An 18,430-nucleotide genomic window follows, 5' to 3' on the forward strand; every position below is an offset into this window, starting at 1 on the left:
CTGTTGGCTTTGCAGAGGCGGAGGGATTGGGGTGGGGTGGGAGGCTGACACTGACGCTTTCACACCATCAAAAACATGTAAAGAGGCCAGGAAACTAACAGAAGTAGGTGTCTGTGTGGTTGGACTAAGGTATCTAGCGCTTTTGTTACATACCAAATTAAATATTGCTGAGAAAGTACTTTTAGCAGGGTTGCCATTTGAACGGTAGACTCTTTAAGTAGATTGCCCTCTGTGTGTGAGTCTACCTCACCCAGGAAGCTGACGGTCTAAAGAGGAAAGACTGAGATTTCCCAAAGAGGTAACTCTCCCTGAGCTGGAAACAGAAAGCCCTGCCAAGTCTCCAGCACACTGACTCATGGGATTAAAGGCTCCAGACACCATTTCTGTGCTTGTCTGTGCTCCAGCCCGCTAGACTGACCTGCCTCCAAATTTCAAACTTGCTGATCCCCCCCAAAATTGCATAAGCCAGTTTCTGAAAATATCTCTCCCTCTCCCCACCCCTCTTTTCTTTTCTTCTTCACTTTCTTGCTCTCTTTTCTTCCCTCCCTCTTGGTCTTTATCTCTGGAGAAGAGAGAAATGCAAAAAGAAAGCGTCTTTAAAAAGAACCCGCAGCAGAGTATTAAGACAGAAGGTGGATAATGCAGGGAATGATTGACAAGTTCATAAAAATAATGAGACTAGGAGAGCATTGTCCCAACCATAACATTTATACCTAACCTGGAACCGTGAGCTAAAACACACTCTTTCTCCCCTAAGTTGCTTTTGTTGGGGATATTTTACAAAGTGACAAGAAACGAAGGACAGAATAGATAGCATTCATGTAAATGGAATTAAATGAAGCCATAAAAAGGAAGAAAAAAAAAGTCTAAACATGATAAACCTGAGACAAGGTGCTACGTGAAGGAAAGCAAGTAAACCACAAAGGTCAAGTGTCCGGCAGTGTGATTCCTCTCATATAGGCATGGATAGTAATGGAGTCTATGAGTCCACGAAACATCTAGAATAGGTAAACTTGTAGAACAAAATACATTAGTGTTCACCGGAGATAAGGGGCAGAAGGAAGGGTGTGACATTACTGCTTAGCAGGGATATACTTTGAGTTTAGAAGGAAAAAAAATATGGAGAGAGCTATACAAAGTTGTAATCGAGTGATATAAAAAAACGGATTATTAGAACTTACCTGTTTAGATATATTCTCTGAAAATACTGGTGACTTGTCCTTTAAACATGTAACAAGGTCTTTGTAAATTTCACCTTGTCTCTCATAATTGATTTCCCCCTCCTCTTTTGTTTTGCCCTTTGGGAGGAAAGGTTTGATGGGATGATTAATTCAGCAGTCAATCAAGGGACTAGATAGAATGTCACAGCTATGTGTTCATGGTTGTATTTATTTTGTCAAGTTTGTTTTGACAATTTCATACAATATGAATGCATTTTAATCACTCCTCTTTCCGCCCTCCACTACCTCACCCCCACCCCAACCCGTCCCTCTACTTCCTACAACCCCTCATGGTCATTAATTTTTTTTTCTAACGGTTTTTGTGGCAGTCTTTGTGTGTGATGTGTATAGGCAAAGCTCTTCCCTTTGACTCAATGCCGTCATCCATCCATCCATCCATCCATCCATCCATCCATCCACCCCTCACCACATTTGAGCATGTCCTCCTAAGAATGTAGAGCTTTCCTCTCCAGCCTGTGAAGCCCTGACTTTCCTCTGCTGTAATTTGAAGAACCTTAATTGATGAAGTCACAAACAGCCTGAGGCTTAGAACTTCAGTAGAGAAAAGCAAGTGTCTGGATCACACGCGCATCTTGCTCTGCGCCTAGCAGACTGGGATGAGTTAGTTTTCGAGGGCAAATGTCGTGAGACAACCTGCTGTCCCTCCTCCCTCTGCACTTGTGCCTTCTCCCACTAGCTCTGCCTTTGGTCCACCTCTTTCTCCGCTGTACTGCCTCAGAAACACACAACTATACTGCCTTTAATATTTTGAAATTATCAAAAGTTCTGCTTGGGGCTCAGTTTTTGAGTTTTTCTTTTAAATCGGAGAGGAATATTTAACGTTTCCCAATATAATTTCTGACAGAAACAAAAACTGCTTGATCCTTTCTGTAAGGTCAAAGAAATAAGTCCTTCTTTTCTCTTATTCTAACTAGAGATTTTACTTTTCTAAAATATCAAATCAATAGCCAGAATTATAGCCTACATTCTCTATGCAGAAATAAGTCAAGTTAAATGCTAATTTTTTAAAAAGGTACTCAAAGGTGCCAGCAGACTCTAGAAGGCTATCATCCTAGAGGTGGTACCAGGATCCTCAAACCAACATTTGCCATGTGTAAGACCTTACGGAGCACATCCTGTGACAGTGGGATTCTCAGTCAGGCCCCGAGAGTCCCAAGTTCATACTGAAAGGTTCCAGAGGAAATGTTGCTGGTGACGCAGCTGAGCTCCTCCTGGCTAGTTCAGTGACTCAAAAAGAGACCAGACTTCAAGTGTGCTAACCTGGGGCTCACATGGGCTGCGCACTCTCCCTGCCGCTGCCCTCTCAGTGGCTACTTGCTGTCTGTCTCTTAGCTCAGAGGCACCTGCCCAAACTTCCTTTGGGAATCCTTGGTCTTGGAATCTAAATTCAATGTCTGGTTTGGTGGGTTAGGGTTCAGTTCAGACAACAAGGATGAAAAGAAAAATGTCTGTCCTTCTAACATGCCCCCCACCCCAGTAGGGAGTTCCTGTGCTTCTCGTGTGTCTGGTTGGTTCTAATGGCCAGTTTCTCCTTTTCTCACAGGCTCTCTGAGGCGTCATCATATTAGTGAATGGCTAGTGCTCTGCCTTCACAGGACCAGGTCTGCCACCTCCTGCAGTATTAGCATAAACTGGGCAGTATCCACTTCCCAAGCCAAGACTGCTTGTTAAAACCACCTGAGCTCCTCGAGAGGCCCCTCCCCAGCTGCCCAGATCCCAGCTTGCTGAGGCTCTTGCTCCTAGCTCCTCACTGAAGACCTTCTCTGCTTCCTTGCCCAACTCTCACAATGGGAGCTACAGTTGTTACTTCCAAAGTCGCTTGTTCCCCCCCACACACACCTCCCCACTTTGTTCTATTCTACCTTCAATCCGTGTGCAGCTAACCTGGGAACCAATTCTGCTAAAGGCCCAGTTTGGAAGAGTAGGAATGGTTGCTTCTAAGCCTGTTTCTCCAGAAACTGGCTCCCCAGCCTACAATGACAACCAGCAGGGCTGTGATTCTAAGATGGTTTGGGATTTGCCCAAGAGGTTCACTAAAAGGGTGGGGCTTCGGTCTCACAGAGCGATGCTCCTTTCTCTGCCGTCCTCAGGACACACCCCATGATTCGAGCCACCCCTCACACACTTAGCACAGAACCCCAGACATCAAGGCTTGGTTTTGTTTCTTTAAAGAGTACTTACACCATTTAAAAACACCCCTTCTGCGCTGCAGGTGATCCACAGAGTTTCCACGTCATGTGGCTTCACCAGCAAGTAACAGATTTCCCCTCGAATCTGTCTCCATGGTGGGGCACGACACCCATTTGAAAACTCATAATCTGAAACCATAAGCAGGAGAAGCTCAGTTTAATGAGGTGAAAACATATCAGCTTCTATAAAAGGACCTTGATTGGCCTGTTTCAATCGTTGTCTCAGAGGATTACTGCCTCTGTCTACTAACCTAGGCAAAGTCCTGGAAGCCTCTAGCCTCTGGGACTTACTGCTTAATAAGCTCACCCTTTCTTGTTCTTTCTGAGGTCTGGGATGGCTGGTTCAACTCAGGTGTTGTGGCTCAAACTCCTCTCCCAACTGACTTATTCAATCTGGCTTTTCTCTCGGCCTCTGAATTGCTCTGCTCGGCCTCACACTAACTCTAGCAGTCTGCTCTAATCTTCTGGCTCCTTCTCATTTTCTGGCTTGTTCCATCTTCACTTGTGTCTAGCTTATTCTCCCATTGAATCTCTCTCTGTAAAACTTTCCTGGTAAAATTGCTCTCTCTCTCTCTCTCTCTCTCTCTCTCTCTCTCTCTCTCTCTCTCTCTCTCTTCTCTCTCTCTCCATTGCCCATTAAGTAAGTAGTTTCCTTTTCCTCTCTCTTCTCATGAGAGTTGGGCATATCCTATTCTGCCACCGAATTAAACATCACTTTCAAACATGGTGCCTCCTTCTACAAACTAACTTTACTTCATTGTTAGGAATTAAAGACATGCACCACCATGCCTGGACCTAAGCTTTTCTTTATCTGAAACTTGTCCTATACCAGGCCAGCCTTGAACTCAGATCTTCTTGCCTCTGTCTCCTGGATTAAAGGTGTGTTTGTATCCCAGCTGGATCACACAGCCCTAGAAGATCTTTGAGTGTGATCTCTTGCCAGAACAGCCATGTTCTGAATTAAAATTCCTCTACAAGATTCAATAAAATAGATCTTTAGTGAAATGAGAGAGTTCATTATCTTGAATATTCAACTGGAGTTCAGCTCTGGGAAAGTGATTTGGACAATTATGAAAATATAAGTGACCACATGAACCTGAGAAGACACAAACCTGAAGTGTAATCAATTGACTCCAGAACCGTGTGTTCCCCTTTTCCCGAGAAACGTTTGAGCAGATCAATATCTTTCTTAAACACCCCTGGATTCAAACGGATCTGTCTGAAACAAACATTAACAAATCAAGTGCTTTGAGCCAGAATCTAAAGGAAAGATGTGCATACATTCCATTATGTCAGGGGGACCTGCCTATGTGTAAGTAACGCTGAAGTTCATTTTAGCCATGTTAGACTCATATGTCATTATTGGCAAAAAATCTTAAGAAATTCACATTGGTCAAGGTTTTATATAAATAAAGAAAATCATTATACACACATGTATGGCATGAAAGTAAAAGACAAAATGTCCAGAGAAACAAAGGGACCAGTGGACCAGTGGGAGGGGTAAGAGCATCTCTAAAATGGAGCTACAAGAGCAAATGTCCTAAACATACAGTACATTCATATCTGAAAGCCCCCAAAAATAACATTAAAAAGTAAATTGAAAAGAAATTCATATTTACTATAACATTAAATAACACAAATATTAATTTCTTTTTAAATTACTTCTTTATTTAATTGGTGTATCTGTGTGTGGGCACACATACATGGCATGAATTAGTTCGAGTCCTAAGGTCAAAGAACAACTTCTATGAGTCAGTTCTCTCCCTCCACCATGGGATGGAACTTGGGTCATCAGGCTTGGCCTCAGCCATCTTTACCTGCTGAGCCATCTTGCCTGCCCTCCAGAGTTTATTTCATAACAATGGTATCATACTCCTAGAAAATTCTAGAAACATGAACACAATTTGTACTACACAAACTCTACATCCTATTGTGCTATCACGTAATAATATGTGGGATTATCTAAAGAGTCTTTGAAGAGAGCCCTCTGACCTAGAGAAAAGCCCACTAGTATGTTCTAGCAATAGAAACTGGAAGTGTCATTAGAACTGGTATAAATAAGTCCAATAGAACGGACACTTTGCTCCTGTAAATGGGAACGCTAACTCAGCAGTGGTAACTGCTACCCTTTTGTATTGCTTAAGATGTTGATGCACATCCGTGACTGAGGTTGAGATGTTTCTCTAACACTCACAGTGAGATGTACTTCAGGGAATGGTTGAGTAGATGCAGGTCCAGCTGCTTCAGCAGGATGGCAACCTTCCTTTTAATATACGACATTTCGTCTTTGGTGATCGTATCAAGGAGAGATAAGGCGGTAGACTCCTCTTTCATTTCACCATAATCGGGACCCAAGATTTTCACAACAGGGTCTCTGTTAGCTGACAAAATTATCAACATAAGTAATAAAGATTATCCAGTGCAACAAATACAAATACTAAGAAATCCCACCAATTCTCCTTAAGTTGGTTCCTTGCATTCAGCTTCCTCTGGCCAAGCCTGTTAGAGCTCCTCCCTCCTTCCCAGAGTCCATTGTACCAGGATCTATTTCATGCCTCTTCACGTGGTCTTCCTTGTATTACGCCAGCTATGTACATCCTCTTCCTAGGAAGTCCAAAAACCAAGACCAGCTCCCTTATTTCACAGTCTGTGGGAGTTAGTAGGAAGTCCATGCAGTCAATGAGCATGCTCAGAATTGATCTGAAGGGAAATGCCTCTCCTTAGACCCAACACTCAAACCATGAGCAACCATGTCTGTGCCTGCCATTCTTCCTCAGTCCCAAGCCCTTTCTTTCCCTAGCAGGCTTCCTTCATTCTACAGGTCTCCTGTACTTTTCCCACCTGCCTGCAATGGCCTGGCTTCTCATCAGTGCCTTTTGGTGCACATCGCCTGACCTCTTCATGCTAAGTCAACGTAGCCAAGCAAGGCTGTGAAGGACAAGTGAAAACTCATAGCCAAAATGATTCAGATAAGAACCAGATCTCATGCCAGGCATGGTGGTGCACACCTGCAATCCCAGCACTCAGGGGAGGCAGAGACAGGCAGATCTCTGTGAGTTCGAGGCCAGGCTGGTCTACAAAGTGAACCCAGGACAGCCAAGGCTACACAGAGAAACCCTGTCCCCCCTCCCCAAAAAAACCAAACAAACAACAAAGAAGGAAACAAAGAAACAAAGAAACGAAAAAGAACCAGATCCTAGAGATGCAGAAAATGGAGTCTGTAAATTTAAAAATAATACAGTTGAGAGTAAGGAAAATGAAAAAAAAAACTGTGTTTAGAATTGAATATTCAAGAAAGATGAAAATTGAAATGCTGGGATCTGGACAGACAATGTCCATGAGAAATGATGACATTAACTCTCCAACAGGAAGTGAGCTATGCCACAGAAGATTATCTGGTATGGTTCTATGTAAGAGTAAAAAAAAAAGGACCAGGGAACAAGCCACATATCCAGCCCTTTAACTTACCTGCCTTGCAGCTGGTGTCTAATGAAGATTTTTAAAAAGACACAAAAGATGAGGTGCAGGGGAGGACCTGCCTTCCAAATGGTCATGTGCTATGAAGTTTGGGGTTGAATGAAGCCCTTGCAGGAAGGACAAAAATCCAGTGAAGAATGAGTATGTAGCCAGAGCAAGCATATACTGGTCCCGAGACTGTGTCTCCTGTGCTAACTGCTGTCCTGAATTGGGTGTGCACTTGAAATCTCATCCCTAATTAACTTTGTTGATAGGTGGCCACATAATGAATAGTTGGAATGAGATCAAATGAAGCTGCTGCTCCAAGGCGGAGGGTGTCTGTGTGTTTAATGTGGTGTAATATACACACACGTATGTATGGGTTGCACACAGTCAAAGGTAACAGAAGGCTATCAGTAACCTGTTCTGTCATTCTCCTCCTTATTGATAAGGGTCTAGGCTGGCAGCCAGCAAGCTTGAAACCTACTGCCTGTGCCCACACTCACAGTGCTGGGGTTACAGACAGACACAACTATGGCCAGAATTTTATATCAGTTTGGGGATTTGAACTCAAGTCCTAATGCTTGTATATGTGCCCTTAACCACTGAGCCACCTCTCTAGCCCTAATATCTTTATTTTTAAGAAGCATCCTGTCACCTCATAGAAGTAGGCAACATTCAGTCACCTGTTCTAAGCCCAGAAAAGACATAGGATACATCATTGTCCATGAGCAGGCTTTTCTCCTGGTGGGAAATGCCCATAACACAAGTGTAAGAGGCAACCAATCAGTATTTTTTTTTTCACATTAGACATGTATGAATGAATAATAGTGAAGCCAGTGTGTAACCTAAGTAAAAGGGACAGTTTCCTATGGTGCTGAACGCACATAATTATGCACAGAAGGCTGTGATGTCACAAGTGGAGCATGGCCAAGGGATGAGAAAGGAGCATAAAAAGGGTCATGGCCTCAAAGGAAGAGTTCAAATCCCTCTAGGAGTTAATAGACTGTCATGCTGGGGAGACGGACTCAGGTGCTGGTACCTGTCACTTGTCCCTAGCATGACCTTAGAGAGGACAGGGCACTCGGCCTTCCGGAAGCCATATGCTAAGATGAGAAGCCTAGAACACCTCGGATTTTCCTTTAAAGCAGAAACTGGATGCGGACATTAACAGTTCAGCCAAGGGAAGTGAGCAATAAGGCTCAGGAAGTGGGACATGACGACGTTTTATCTTTTACATGGTAGAATTTTTTTTTCAACCAAATATAATTAAGGCCGCCCCTCCCCCAAGATTGTGTGTCTGAAAATTCAAAGCCCAAGTGGAGAGTGCAAATCACCTTCGATACAGGCTTGTGCCTCCTGCACCTTCTTGCCTTTGACGATTGATAACAACTTTGACAGCTGCCCAAAGCTCCTGACTTTAATATTAGGCACAGAGAGAAGCAGCAAGGGCTGTCCCTCTTTATCAACCTCTTCCGATGTGGCTGTTGTTTCACTACAAAATGGGGGAGAGGAAAGCTGAAGTTACCTTCGCGCCAGAAGACACGGATCTGGAAGCTCTCCCTGGCCTCTCAGGGAGTCACACTCTCACGCTGTGACTCATCCCACCGCGGTGAGCACCAGGTGGGACATGATCCCCCACAGTCCCTGGTGCTCCGAACTCAACTCACCACAGTTTTCAGGGGCGTTTCTCTAAGGAAATGCTTATTTTGGGTGTCTTTGGAAAGCCCACCAGTTCCCCCGCAAGGCACTCACACTCTGGGGTTCCCAAGTTACTTTATTTGGAAATTTTTCGCACCGTAGTACTTAGTGGTTAGGAAACGTTCTTGTCTACTTTGTATTCATGAACAGACAGGCAAAGCAGAACCTCCTGTGGGTTATCTCCCCACTTTAAACACCATTGTTCAGTTTCTTTCCTCCTTAGCACAGTAGCCAATTTGCCTAAATAACCTTTTATCTAGCCAATCAGAAATTGTTAGATCTCCCAGGTTTCTGATTTCGCCCATTTTTAATGCTTGGGCTTTTGTTTTTTGCTTTTTGGTTAGGGATTTAAGTATTTCAAGAGTTTCATGGGAGTGACCTTGATGTACATTGCTATAACCTACAACACAAATTAAACATGTTTTTAAATTAGCTATTGCTTACATTAGTTTATTACAAGTGGATATCCCTGAGAGAGCTGCTTGCATGTGAAGACCCGGCAGTCTATTTGAAGCTGCCGTGTGGGGAAAGAGCTGTGGAACTGTCCTGATTAGCCATAAAGAGCAAATCAGACAGATCCAGATTATTTGCCTCTGGCGCCGTATTAATTAATTTTGGCTACTATAACAAAATACCTGACATTATCAGCTCAAAACAGGGAAGGTTGGTTTCAGCTTACCGTTTGTAAGGCTTTAGTCCACAGTGGTTTGGCCCTGCTGCTTTGGGACTATAGCCGGGCAATGCACGAGGGTGAGAGCACATAGCAGCTCGTGTACCATACAGGCCAAGGGGTGGAAAGGAAGAAGAGGGACCGAGCCCTGACATCCCTGTTCAGCTGATGCCGCCGATGGCCTGCCATCTCTCAATAGGCCCATCTCTTACAGGTCCTTCCCCCTCCAAACTGCTCTACCCTGATGACTGAGGCTTTACCACAGAAGCCTTTGGGAGCCACAGTACTATGTCATTAAAACACGAGCAGAGCAAGAGACCTTGGAAGACAATATGGAAGACAATAACAGCCTTCCACAATACTCCCCTTGGGATAAAAGCAGAGTAAATTGATAGATAAGCAGGTGGACTAACAAGGAAGACAGCTCTGCCTCGGCACTGGAAGCTGGTTTGACAGCTATGTGTGGCCACAAGCCAAGGAATGGAAGAACCTTCCAGAAGCTGGGAAAGGGAATCTCCTGCGTGAAGGTGCCCTTATCATACTCTGATCTTTTTTTTTTTTAACCCTGAAGATTCATTTTAGACCCTGCCTTCCAGAACTATACTAAACTTGTTTTTAATTAAGTGATTGGTTTTGTAGCCGTTTGTGGGCAACATCAATAGCTACCACGGGATCTCCATCAGTGTGGTACTACTTGGTACCCATGGATACTGGCTCTACCCCCAGTGCCTCAAACAGTAACTGCATCTAGAAGATGGCAAATAACTACCTGCGGGATAATTGGATGCACAACATGCTTGTCGAGTTAGCCCGTGACATCCGTGTAGAAACTGTGTTTTCTACACAACAAGCTCCTGGAATGCTCTTTACGATGAAGCACATTTGTAAAGGTGACTTCACTTAAAGGCATGGTCGTTTAATACTAAATAGAGGACCACAGGGCTGAGCTATAGGTTGACTGACAGCCAAGAACATAAAGCCATAGAACTGGGGATGGTGGTGGGAACTAGAAAAGGAGTGTGGGGGAGGGGTCCCTCACTGCCCACCAGCTGAAGTTTATAATCCAGCGGAGAAGCAAGAACTACACCACCACAGGATGCTCCTTATGACACTGAGTCCTTCAATCCTGAGGACTCTACCTTAGGACTGCACCTATAGCTTTGCCCTCTCCAAGTCTCACATGGCACCAACCCTCAGGTTCTCTCTCTCTCTGACTTCTCCATGCCTTCAAAACCTACACCCCTTGGGAAAGACTCAGGCGTGGCCAAGTTCAGCATCCAGCCTGAGATGCAATGTTGGCCTCTCTGGACCACAGCTTCTACGTGCTAACCCTGAGGAAATGTTTCCCAGAAGAGTTCACCTCCGTGATGTTGGTCTCTTACTAATCTACTGATTTTTTTTTTTTTTAGCTGCAGCTAACCAGCATTGATTGTCCCAGTACACCAAAGGTTTCAAATTAGCGGGGCTGGTGTCTTGTTAATCACAAGCGATTCTGCTGCCCCAGCTGACCAGGAACCACAGCTTCTCAATTCAAAGTATTACACAAATGTCTCTAGTAATATTTGAGGGACACTCAAACATTCCCCTGAATCTTCGTTAGCCCCCATCCTCTGCATTTCTTTTAATATTCTTATCTTCCAAGCTCCCACATCAGCTCATTAAGGCTCTGAACACTCAAACAGCCCAAAGTTCCAACACCCTCCCCCACCTCCTTCCCAGGATAGTCCAAGGAATAAAAGCCAAGTGGCAAGGTCCATCACAGCAACGCCCCATGTTCCCGGGACCAATTTCTGTTCGGCTTTGCTTTCTGTTGTGATAAAACACTGACTGAAAACAAACCTGAGGAAGGAGTAGTTTATCTAGCTTATAGATTACAGTCTGTTGTCAAAGGAAGCCATGGCAGGTGCTCTAGGCTGCATCCTAGAGGTGAGAATTGACACAGAGACGGTGCCAGAACTGTCACTGGCTTGGCTCTCCTGGAGTTGCCAGATAACCTTCTAATACAGCCCAAACCACTTGCCCAGAGATGGCACTGCCCATGTGTCCCCCAACAGACACGCCCACAAGTACAGCTGGTGGAGGCAATTCCTCACTTGAGAATCTTCCTTCCTTCCTTTCTTTTCTTTTCTTTCTTTCTTTTGTTTATTTGTTTTTTGTTTTTTTGTTTTGGTTTGGTTTTGGTTTTTTGAGACAGTGTCTCTCTATGTGTAGCCTTAGCTCTCCTGGACTCGCTTTGTAGACCAGGCTGGCCTCGAACTCACAGTGACCCACCTGCCTCTGCCTCCCGAGTGCTGGGATTAAAGGCGTGCTTTCCTGCAAGGTGTGTCTAGTTTGTGTCGAGTTAGTAGAAATTAACTGTGGCGGGAACTGAGCAGCAGCACTGAGTTTATTGACCTTTCCCTGCTTCCTGGCTTCGGGACATGTGACTGGCTCCCCCTCCTGCCTGGTTCCACTCCCCTGCAACTATAAGCCAGACAAGCCTTCTCCCTTTAATTGTCAAACTACTTTTTAATCACAGTAACAGGAAAGAAAACTAACATGCCAGAGGGTATGCCCTTGAAGAGATTGGGGCTTTGTATCTGTTACTTCTTTCTTTTCTTTCCAGATACCATGAGGTGAGTTCAGTTTCTTCCACCACATACTGCTGCTACCTCCCCACAGCCCCAAAACAATGACTGGGTGGGTGGGGGGGGGGGTGAAGTATCAGAAATCATGAGCCAAAACAAAATTTTTCCTTCTTTCATGTTGATGTCTCAGGTATTTTGTCACAGCAACAGAAAAGTGATTATAGTTTGTTGAACATTCCTTAATTTAGTGTGTTAAGACCTAGATAATTTCTGTTATTTTTTTATTAATAAAATTTTACCTGTAAATCTTGCCTTTTTTTTTTAAGGCAGTCAGTACCCATCTGGTTTTCATCAGAGCCATACAGGCATGGTTTAGTTTCCAGTAAGTGATACTACTGGACCTTTCTTATCCCTTTCAACATCAAAGACATCTCCGGTGAACGTCAGAAACAAAAGTGGTGGACAGCAAAAGAGAATAGTTTCATAGGTTTGACAGAAGTAAAGTAGTAAGAGGTTGTTGTTTCAAGACATCCATGGCACCAAAATGCCAGTGCATCTCCCTTAGAATGGGACGGCATGCAGAAAGACTACAGGCAGAGGCTACATATGGAAAATAAGTCAAAATAATTTGTTCAAGAGAAAGAAAAACAGTGACACAATTGAGTGTGGTGCATCCACACCAACTAAGGAGACAGATGTGGTCATGTTCGGACTTGGCACATAGGAGTGATGCAGAGGCCAGATATGATGACAGTTTTTCTGTCATCTGATGTAAAGCCATCTTTTACAAAGTAGCTAACGTGTTTCTAATTGGTTTTACAGATGAGTCCATCTTTCAAAAGTTTAGAAAAAATATTGAACTTAGGCAGGAGCAACCAAGAATTGGGAGGTCATCTACAAATGACTAGCTCTGGGGCAGATAGTGATCCTTGGCAAATATTAAAATTTTTTAAAATTTTTTTTTAATTTTTAAAAACTAAAAAATTCAGAAAAAGGAGATATGTCACTAAACAGCTTCTCAATGCAGTTCAGGAATGGATTTGCAATTGTAACAATGAAATCTTGACTTCATTGTCCAAACAGTCCCAAAGGGAAAGAAGGAGGCTGACTACAGGAAGCTTCAGTGAGCTAGGAAGCTGCTTTTTATGAGATCAGCCTTTAAGAGAGAAAATACAACCTCAGAAAGGGGCAGGTGACAGAAAAGAGAATAACCAAGCTGCATAATTAGCCAAGGGTGCGCCCTCAAGTAAATACATACCTGTGCTTGCTTATTACTCAAATACAGCATACAGTCATACATATATGTATATCTAATCATGGATAATATGTATCCAGTCAGCGAAAATCTATATAAAGTTGATATTAAATTCTAAAAGCAATTATGTGGCTTACCTGACAACATAACCTGATTCAAATGCTGAGGGTTCCAAATTTGTTTTCCACTCAAGTGGTTCTACAAAAATAAATTTTGCCTCTTGGGGGTATTCATAACTAAAAGACTCCACAAACTTAGTGATTTCATTCAATATTGACTCATTCAGAGGGGTCATCTCCAGGGTTCCAGTCCCGTACCCCGCAGCAGTCCACTGTGCCGATCTGGTCAACGCCACACCCATGGGTGCTGTCAATGCTCTGAGCCAAGCTCTGAACACACACTACAGCAAAACAGAGAGAGTTAGAGGCTTCCACACTGTCAAGCCTTTAGACCAGGACTATCCAAGCTACAGTCCGAATTTTTAACAATGTTGCTGTTCTTTTGGTGCTTTAAAACAGCTAAGCATCGCTACATAAAACCCGACCTGTATTGAAGGAGTTGCCAGTATCAGCCTACCCTAAAATTAATAACGTATTTCTAATTTCCAAGAACCTAAGAAAAAGAACAGCTGGGCAGAAAGCTCAAAAGGAAACTCTAAGAATGGAAAAACAGAATCAGAGGAGGTTGGCAGTGAGAGTGCTGCTTCCCAGCTCTGCAGGAGGCTGGGGGTTTGAGTAAGAAAAGGCATACTCCATCTGAGCCACACGTCATTTAGAATTAGGCAATTAAATGAAACCTGTTGTTCTGAGCCTCTTAGACTCACAATATCTGAAGGCAGGCAAGTCCTCTCCCAAGGGTCTTGAGTTCCGCTAGGATCAAAGTGTGATTGTGAATTGTCATTTTAATTCTTGATAAAAGTTAGTACAATATTTGTGCTTATTCAGGGCGCCCAAGGGAGTCCTGATATGAGCCCTGCTCGTATAGATCATACACAAAATAGAAATATTGCTCTCTTAAGAGTAAGTGTGACTGCTTAGGAACAGGGCAGAGATTTTTAGCCTATTTATCTAAACTGGTTATTAAAACTGTAGCAGTAAAATTTAAAACAAATCCAAATAAAATGTATTTCACTTTGGCTAAACAGAAATTAATAGTAAAAAGATGACTTTATTTGAAAAACTAAAAGAACAAAGTAACAATGTATTAACAATGATAGTATTGTTTAAAGATCATCTATATTTTTGGAATGCCATTGGCCATAAAAACCTTCCTTCCAGAATATTGGATGGTCATAAAAGTAAATACAAAATAAACTGAGCTTTTCTTATCTGCCATTTTAACAAAGGCTTGGAAACACAAGGTTTGACACAAATGGTGGGGATTTTACTTTCAGTACCATATTAAAATGCAAACTCCAATAACAGGAGTTCAGCGGCTCCTCTCCCGGGGACCATTTCCTGCTGGGACAGAGACAGCAACACTGTGGACAAGTCTATTAATAGTTGCCAAATGACAGAATGACATTAGTGGCATCTAGTGATGAGTGCCAAGGACTCAAATACTCATCTTATGCATAAGAGTGCCCAGCAGGAAGAACCCTCCTGAGACCTGTAGGCATCTGGTATTCGGAAGACTTCAGGTAAGTAATACTGCAGCCTAAAATGTCCCTCCCGCTTTAGGAAAGTCACAAAGCAATGTTAACATACATTGGATATCTCAGGATTGGAAATGTCATATAAATGAAACAAAATTTTGCATATTTTGCTCTACATAGAACTTTAGTCAAGAGCTCAGTATCTTGTGAAATCACACTGTGATGACAATGTCAGCCACAAAGTTTAAAATCCAGCCTGACACACCACCGTGTCAGCCTGAGTTTGGAAACATACCACGTCGGGTAATTCCATCCCAGGTTGCATCACTCCCTAGATATGCTAGTACCTAAACATTTACAATTTTTTTCCCTTCACAGACTATTAATAGAATTTAAAATTATATTATCTGTGTAAGAATATTATCTGTATTCTTGGTTTCAAAATACTAAAGTGTCATTACAAAATATGTTACAAAATCCAGATGTTGTGGAAAACCACTTCCTTGTGTGTGTTTCTGTCCCTGTCTCTCTCTGTGTCTCTGTGTGTCTCTCTCTCTGCACCACACACAGACACACACCTAGACATACAGAGGTAGTTAGTGCTCAGTGAAACAAAATGTGATATACAGATTTTTCTGTGATTTCTTTTTTTCTGTTGCTAATTGATAGAAATTGCTTTGATGTCAAATGCATACAGCATGTTTGTCTGACATTTTAGTTTTCTGGTGTTCTGAGACTAAGTATAAACAACAGAAATGTGCAAATACTTCAACTAATCCAGAAAAGTGTCAGTGGATAGTCTGGCCAAATTTAACTGTTAATAATCTTACATGCAGCGTGTGCACCATTTCTTTCCTTCACTCTTTCTAAATAAAATTGAGTTTTATAGACTACACAAGTCTATGGCAGTCACTAGGCAACACCATGGCGACATCTTAGAAGACACATTAAAAGGAACTGAGACATGCAGAAAGTTCTTTTGCTCATAAAAATATTTATAGAAATATCAATTCAACTCACATTTAAATCTATGAAAATTCCTTTTCTTAGTCAATGAAGAGGAACCCTGAAACTGAACAGCCTCTATTTCGAATTAGCAGGAGTCCTAAGAATGCCTTAGACACTGCGACAATCCCAAAAGCGAGAGCTTTAAAAAAGAAAGAAAAAAGAAAGCAGGTGGTGTTCGAACAAACAAAACTATGACATCTTATCAAAAGTTTCTCCCAGACCCATCATCACCACTCCATTATATCTTTTACTTTGACAGATACACGTCACATTATCTTTGAATTAGAGTTTCCACGAAAAAAATCAGAGTTATAAAGGAACCAAATGTGTGCTCATGTGTGTGCACACGTGCAAAATTGTAATGACTAATTGCTAGTTTTCTCAACTCATTTAACAGAAATTTTCTTTTATGCTAAGTTCCAAGCTTTTTTTTACCATTAACAAAACGCCACAGTTTTGGAAATAATCTCTGTAACAATTCAATTCTTCGGAAGGCTATGTAAATTTCCAAGTGTAAAATCTATGGCGATCCAGGACATGTGTGGCTACTCTGTGAGTGAAGAAACTACTCCGCAAACCTTAGCAAAAGAATGGATTTCAGAACTAACATGAACACGGTGCGATTTAGCTAGACACGCTGTGGTACGAAAACACAAGCACTGTGACAACGGGAGGGCACAATTCAAGCTTGAGCCCCTGAGGCTGGAGTGCTAAGTGCACTGGTAGAGATAGATGCCAGAAGAGGTGGGCGGGGGTGAAGGCGAAAGGTCGAGGTGCAAGAGGGAGGCCAAGCAGAGAGCTGAGCACGGGAAGACTAGGAAGAGAAGAAGGGAAGAAGGGACGGGAAAGGCGGAGGTGGGCAGTGTCAGAGTAAGTGGAAGGCAAGAGGACCCTAGGCCAGCTTGGGAACCTGAGCAAAGTGCGTGAAGGGAGAAGGGCCGAGGACGTAGTAGGGCGGTAGGGAGAGCACAGCTGGGGACTGGAGAGAGGTGAGCGAGACCTGAGAGAGTTGGAGAGGCACCACAGTGGAAGGAATGCAGAGGGATGGGAGAAAGGCTAGAGGAAAGGGGAGCCAAGGACCAGGAGGCCCAAAAGAAATTTAGGCTGCGCGCCCCACCTCGGAGCACCTCACCACAGCGACCACTCACCTGCCGCGTCGCCAGGCACGCCAGTGCCCGCGCGAGCTGTTGCTAGGACACCGGTAAACACCCGCTAGCCCGCGCTGCGGGGGACGCAGCACGCCCTGCCCCGGGGCTCCCGCAGCAGCTGCCGGAACCCTCGAGCTGCTCAGTCCTGCACCCTGGCGCCTGCAGAACCCTTCGGGCTCATCCCAGCTCAGTGCAGGGACTCAGAGGGGCTCCGAAAACGGAACAGAAAGCGCTCAGAAAAGAGGCGTTAGAATATTCTGTGATGTTTCACAGGCTTCCAGAGGATAGCATTCTAAGCACGGAAACTATCAAAACCCTCAAAAGTAGCACTGGGACTATCTTAGTGTATTTTCAGGCTTGCAGCTTTTTATTCTTAAAGTAACTGCGGTAGAACTCAGACTCACAAGGCTGAACACACTCAACAACAGCCTCCTGCAGAAAAACTAGTGAAATGAAAACCTCTCTTCCATCTGTGTAAGAAAGTATTGCCTTTGCTCATTAAAATACGTTTTTCTAAGATTTAGTCTATTTTTAATTATGTGGGGAGCGGGTGAGTGCAGATGCCAAAAGAGAACAGAGGACCCTCAAGGGCTGGGCAGTTGTGAGTCGCTGGGTACTGGTAAACTCTGGTCGTCTGCAGGGGCACTACTCCATTAAGATGATCTCGACCCCACTTGCAGACACTCTACCAAAAAGGAACCCCTGGGGACTTAGAGAGTGGGAAAAAGACAACCCTGGTAGCAGACAGGGACGGAGCAGTACACTCTCATAGGGGACAAGACGTGTAGGGGCAGTAGATGGATTAAAGTGCAAGACAGTTTTGAACAGTTCCTGGACTAATTCCCAGACGTCAAAGGAGCAAAGGAATCTCCTGGCACGACAGTATCAAGTACAGACCCCCCCCCACCCCCCCACCCCCCGGGTACAGACTGTAGAAGTTTTTAGTTCCTTTCTTTTGAAAGCATCAATGCTGTTGAGGATGGACCAGTTTCCTCAACGGACCCTTCACCTGTGCAGGATCTAAATAGACTTTCTTGACTCCCATCTTTCCAGGAAAGACTTCCCATAACTTGTCTGTGCCTTGTCACCTGTCTCCTAGCACTGCAATAGAACGGCAGGGAAAAAAATGCTGTTTCCTTTAGGCACGTGTCCCTAAGATCTAGGCAAGTGACTGGCACACAAGGAATAAAATCGGCGAGTCACCTAATGAAGGTTGGCCTGTCACTTGACTCTGCAGGACGAGCCCCAAGAAAGGCGAGGGTTCGGTGTTTTGGAGAGCATTGGTAGAACCTGTCTGAGGAGTCTAAGTAGCTGTATTCTTAGAAAAGAACCATCAACTGAAGGAGCCCACTCAGCGGGGAGCATCCTGTACAAAGGCCTTCCTGGATTGCCTTGATGTAGACACTCTACACTGTAGAGCAGTGGTCCTCAACCTTCCTAACGCCATGACCCTTTAATATAGTTCCTCATGGTGTGGTGACCCCCAACCAGGAAGTTATTTCATTGCTACTTCATAACTGTAACCTTTCTACTGTTATAAATTGTAAAGTAAATATCTAATATGCAGGATATCTGATATGTGACCTCCCCCCCTCAGAGCA

The 18,430-nt window shown here is 43.7% G+C and overlaps 1 protein-coding gene across 5 annotated transcripts in view; it reads right to left on the bottom strand.

Moving 5' to 3' along the window:
• Nucleotides 1-18,074, bottom strand: part of ODAD2 (outer dynein arm docking complex subunit 2) — a 149,863-nt gene extending 131,789 nt beyond the window's left edge. For 2 of the 5 annotated variants that reach the window (XM_084781066.1, XM_084781070.1), the window contains exons 1-7: nucleotides 15,694-15,838; nucleotides 13,217-13,479; nucleotides 8,224-8,381; nucleotides 5,625-5,811; nucleotides 4,543-4,649; nucleotides 3,423-3,559; nucleotides 1,182-1,298 (exon numbers count right to left, since the gene is read on the bottom strand). In XM_084781066.1, coding sequence (XP_084637192.1) covers nucleotides 1,182-1,298; nucleotides 3,423-3,559; nucleotides 4,543-4,649; nucleotides 5,625-5,811; nucleotides 8,224-8,381; nucleotides 13,217-13,440 — 930 coding nt within the window. In that variant the 5' untranslated portion in view covers nucleotides 13,441-13,479; nucleotides 15,694-15,838. Of the gene's footprint in view, nucleotides 1-1,181; nucleotides 1,299-3,422; nucleotides 3,560-4,542; nucleotides 4,650-5,624; nucleotides 5,812-8,223; nucleotides 8,382-13,216; nucleotides 13,480-15,693; nucleotides 15,839-16,829; nucleotides 17,282-18,032 lie in introns of those variants that run through there. The other 3 variants (XM_084781068.1, XM_084781069.1, XM_084781067.1) reach the window with 3 other exon arrangements.
• Between the last annotated feature and the right edge of the window lie 356 nt (nucleotides 18,075-18,430).

Source organism: Acomys minous (assembly GCF_964271855.1).
Source record: "Acomys minous genome assembly, chromosome: 5".
NCBI lineage: Eukaryota > Metazoa > Chordata > Mammalia > Rodentia > Muridae > Acomys > Acomys minous.